This window comes from Gloeophyllum trabeum (genome assembly GCF_000344685.1).
Source record: "Gloeophyllum trabeum ATCC 11539 unplaced genomic scaffold GLOTRscaffold_00010, whole genome shotgun sequence".
NCBI classification, from domain to species: Eukaryota; Fungi; Basidiomycota; class Agaricomycetes; order Gloeophyllales; family Gloeophyllaceae; genus Gloeophyllum; species Gloeophyllum trabeum.
In genome coordinates this window covers 747,341-751,343 of record NW_006920419.1, presented here as the reverse complement: position 1 = coordinate 751,343, position 4,003 = coordinate 747,341, and the positions used below count along the sequence as shown (strand labels likewise).

The 4,003-nt window shown below is 51.6% G+C and overlaps 3 protein-coding genes across 3 annotated transcripts; all 3 read left to right on the top strand.

Annotated features, from left to right (window-relative positions):
* Window positions 1-2,309: 2,309 nt before the first annotated feature.
* GLOTRDRAFT_12161 (uncharacterized protein) lies at window positions 2,310-2,567 on the top strand (the record flags this gene model as incomplete). The annotated part of the gene is made up of 1 exon (XM_007869482.1): window positions 2,310-2,567. A coding segment is annotated over one exon (258 nt), but the record flags the coding sequence as incomplete, so codon positions are not given.
* An 84-nt stretch (window positions 2,568-2,651) lies between these two features.
* GLOTRDRAFT_11019 (uncharacterized protein) lies at window positions 2,652-2,897 on the top strand (the record flags this gene model as incomplete). Its single annotated transcript, XM_007869481.1, has 1 exon — window positions 2,652-2,897. A coding segment is annotated over one exon (246 nt), but the record flags the coding sequence as incomplete, so codon positions are not given.
* A 281-nt stretch (window positions 2,898-3,178) lies between these two features.
* On the top strand, window positions 3,179-3,980 carry GLOTRDRAFT_130948 (uncharacterized protein; the record flags this gene model as incomplete). The annotated part of the gene is made up of 2 exons (XM_007869725.1): window positions 3,179-3,656; window positions 3,716-3,980. Coding segments are annotated over 2 exons (743 nt in total), but the record flags the coding sequence as incomplete, so codon positions are not given.
* Window positions 3,981-4,003: the final 23 nt, after the last annotated feature.

Sequence of the window (4,003 nt, the reverse complement as noted above, 5' to 3'; positions counted from 1 at the left end):
CTGCTCCTCTCCTATGCATCCCAAAGAAAGATGGTCGTTTGAGGACAGTGGTGGATTGCAGACAGCGTAACGACAACACGCTGCACGACGTAACACCATTCCCAGACCAAGATCAGATTCGTATGGACGTTGCGAAGGCAAAATTCCGCTCGAAAATTGACATGTTGGACGCTTACGAACAAATCCGAGTCGAGCCAAAGGACGTATGGAAAACGGCATTCGCCACTATCTACGGTACTTTTCTCAGCTACGTCATGCAGCAAGGCGATACAAACGCGCCGGCTACATTTCAACGACTTATGACATTCATATTCCGTGAATTCATTGGAGTGTTTGTACATGTCTATCTGGATGATATCTTCGTATTTTCGGATTCTATTGAGGATCATGAAAAACACTTAGGGATGGTATTCGATCGTCTCAGGCAGTATCAATTGTATTTGAGTAAAACCAAGTGCAACCTCTATTTGAAGCGAATGGACTGCCTAGGTCATGTAATTGATGATCGTGGACTTCATGTGGACTCAGACAAGATGGCGCGCATTCGTGAATGGAGAACGCCTCGTAACTTCAATGAAGTACAGCGGTTCCTAGGCCTTGTGCAGTACCTCGCACACTTTATGCCTGATGTGACAGCCTATACTGGGCCGCTTGCAAGCATGTGTCGAGATAACCGCTCATTTTCTTGGCAACCAATGCATGATAAATGTTTCGAATCGATCAAAGCAATGGCTTGCAAGGCCCCGATCCTTAAACCTATCGACGTTAAAGTCAAAGAGCCTATATGGGTTATCTGTGATGCATCGGTATCAGGCGTTGGAGCTGTATACGGTCAGGGACCGGATTGGCGGACGTGTCGCCCTGCTGGATTTATGTCAAAGAAGTTCACTTCGGCTCAACAGGCATATCGGACATTCGAACATGAGACCATTGCTATATTGGAAGCTCTATTGAAATGGGAAGACAAATTGATTGGTCGCCCTATAACCATAGTGACTGATCACAAAGCCCTTGAATTCTTCAAGTCTCAGAAGCGACTATCTCATCGACAGACTAGATGGATGGAGTACTTAAGTCGATTCGACTACACTATCCATTATGTTAAGGGCAAATCAAACAAAGTGGCTGACTGCTTTTCGCGTTACTACGAAAGCGATAATGTCGATGATTTGCAGCCTGAGGATGAATATGTTGCTGCCGACAGGCGTCTTGACCCGAATGGAGAAGATTTGCCTCCCATTCGGCTTGAAGAACTTAGAGCTGCCACTGTTGGTCCTGAGTTAACAGGAGCCCCATTGCCGAGACGATCACAGCGTCTTAGGGACTTAGTGACTCAGGAATCTCGACGCAAGGAGGCTGCGGAGATGGCTCAATCTGTAGTCACTAAGGTCAAGCCGCCAAAGGAATCTAAGGTACCTTCTGATGATGCACGCGCCAATGACGACGATGACGACCCTACTATCGCCAACTCAATAGCGAGTCGTAAATCACCTCACGAGGTGATCGAAGGTGATCGTCACATAATGACAGCTATTTCACAAGGATACGCTGAGGATGAATTTTTCTCGAAATTGAATAAGGATACTGCCCAAAAGGCATTCATATTCAAGAACGGGTACATATGGTGCAAACTGCCCGACTCTACGTTCTCGCTATGTATCCCTCACGTCAAATTTGAGAAGCGTCGTATCAATGAAATCGTGCTAGACCAATGTCATAGGACAATCGGACACTTAGGCGCTGCTCGAGCATTCGCATACGTACGTCGTTGGTACTGGTGGCCCAAGATGGGAGACCAAGTGGAACGATACTGTGCATCGTGTGGTACTTGTCAGACCACGAAGGACTCACCTAAGCGACCCATGGGACTACTACATTCTATGCCGATACCTACTCGCCCATGGGGATCAATCGGTATGGACTTCGTTGGACCTTTCCCGCCGGTTGAAGGATATGATTACCTATGGGTCGTGATATGCCGACTAACATCTATGATACATCTGATTCCTACGAGGACCACTGCCAAAGCATCGGACGTAGCTTGGCTATATTATGACCATATAGTTCGGCTTCACGGGATGCCTGATACTATCGTATCAGATCGCGACTCTAAATTCACGGCGAAGTTCTGGCGGGAATTGCATAAGCTCCTAGGCACTGGGTTATTAATGTCTACGGCATTCCACCCTCAAACCGACGGAGCTTCCGAACGATCTATACAAACGGTGTCCCAGATCTTACGCGCGTTAGTTAATGCGAGCCAAACTGACTGGGTTCAGAAAATCCCCATGGTTGAATTCGCAATCAATTCTAGTATCAGCAAGAGCACGGGATACACCCCATTTGAATTGAACTATGGAACTATGCCGCGTATTGCCACCACATTGGACCCTGATCCTGTCATGCCAGGCGTTCGACAATTCGCCGAACGCGCACTGTTGAACTTAGCGCATGCGCACGATGCGATCATTGAGAGTCGTGTTATTCAATCTCATTACGCCAATCAACGACATCGACCTGATGAGGCAATTACCCCAGGCGATCTAGTGTACTTGTCCACGGAGAATCTTAATTTACCTAAGGGTCGGGCTCGGAAGTTGATGCCCCGATTCATTGGTCCTTATGAAGTTGAGGAGAGCGACCCCGCTAAGTCTACCTACAAACTTAAATTACCGCCCGAACTGGCGAAGAGACGTATTCACCCTACGTTTCATGTGAGCAGACTTAGACGACATGAAGGGAACGACGATAATCTATTCCCCCATCGTGAATCCTACACTGCATATGACTTCGGAGAGCCGAAAGATGTTGAATGGCTCGTCGAGGAAATTATGGCTCATCGATGGAATAAAAACACGTTACAGCTACTTGTACGATGGCAAATAGGAGAGGCTACATGGGAGCCATTATCCTCTTGCAATGAACTCAAGGCGCTAGATCATTATTTGGAGCTGCAGGGCGTCAAACGGCCCGAGGAGTTACCCCGGAAAGGCGCCGGCGAAAGGCGCTCACGCCGCTGACTAATGAGCGCCTACTCGCCAGCGCTACTCGGCAACTCCCGCCAGCGCACGAACAATAGCGTGGCGGGATACGAAGCGGAGTTCAAAGTCACTTGAACTCGAACGCCGACCTTCTGCTCGCTACGCAACATCTTGCTGTCATGTATCGCCGTAACCCTATGCCCGCCGCTATTGTCAACCGAGGTGCCAACCTCCCGACTACCTTGGAGGCTTGCCATCAGCGCATCGCTCAGCTCGAGGAGACCAATTATATTCAGTTCGTCACGCTTGAAAACACGCGCGGCGACCTCGAAGAGGCTCGTCACTCGATCCACCTATGCCGGCGCCGCTATCAGTACAATACCCAGCACCAACATATTCAGTGCTGCGAGGGGGGACACGAATCGAATAGCGGCCCCCGCAGGAACTCAGGAGGGAAGAGGTTTCGCGAGCCCGACGGGGGATTCAACGAGCCCGAGCATCCGCCCAAACGTACGTCCTCATCCCTTCGACCTTCGGACGCCAGGGACGACCGCGACAGGCGGCCAGTCTCCAACCCGCCGGAGGATCGACGGCTTTGGACACCGGGACGACAGGAGTCTCCTGCGCCCGAGCAACGCTCCGCGACGGCCGCGTCATTGTCTGACGCGGGCTGGGGTAGAGCCTCGGGCTTGCGTCATGGTCTGCAGGCCGAGACTGGCCTGAGCAGTCCAAAGGGGGAGGGACAGGGACGAACGAGACGAGGGTTACTTGGGGATCGAGCGGCGAGCATGTAGCCCCGCCTACTCCGAGCACCGCGACCACCGAGGGCGCGAAGACCGTGCCCACTGCGCCGCCGGCCTCGACCGCTGACCAGCCAGCAATAGCGGCGGCGGCGAGTGACCAGGCCGTCGCGATCACGCCGAGCTCGTTCTACGAGGCCCCTACCACTGCCGCCTTCGTCGAGCTCGTCAAGAAACGGCCGGAGATGGCGCCCCAAGGGTTCCAGAAGGGCCAGACCGACA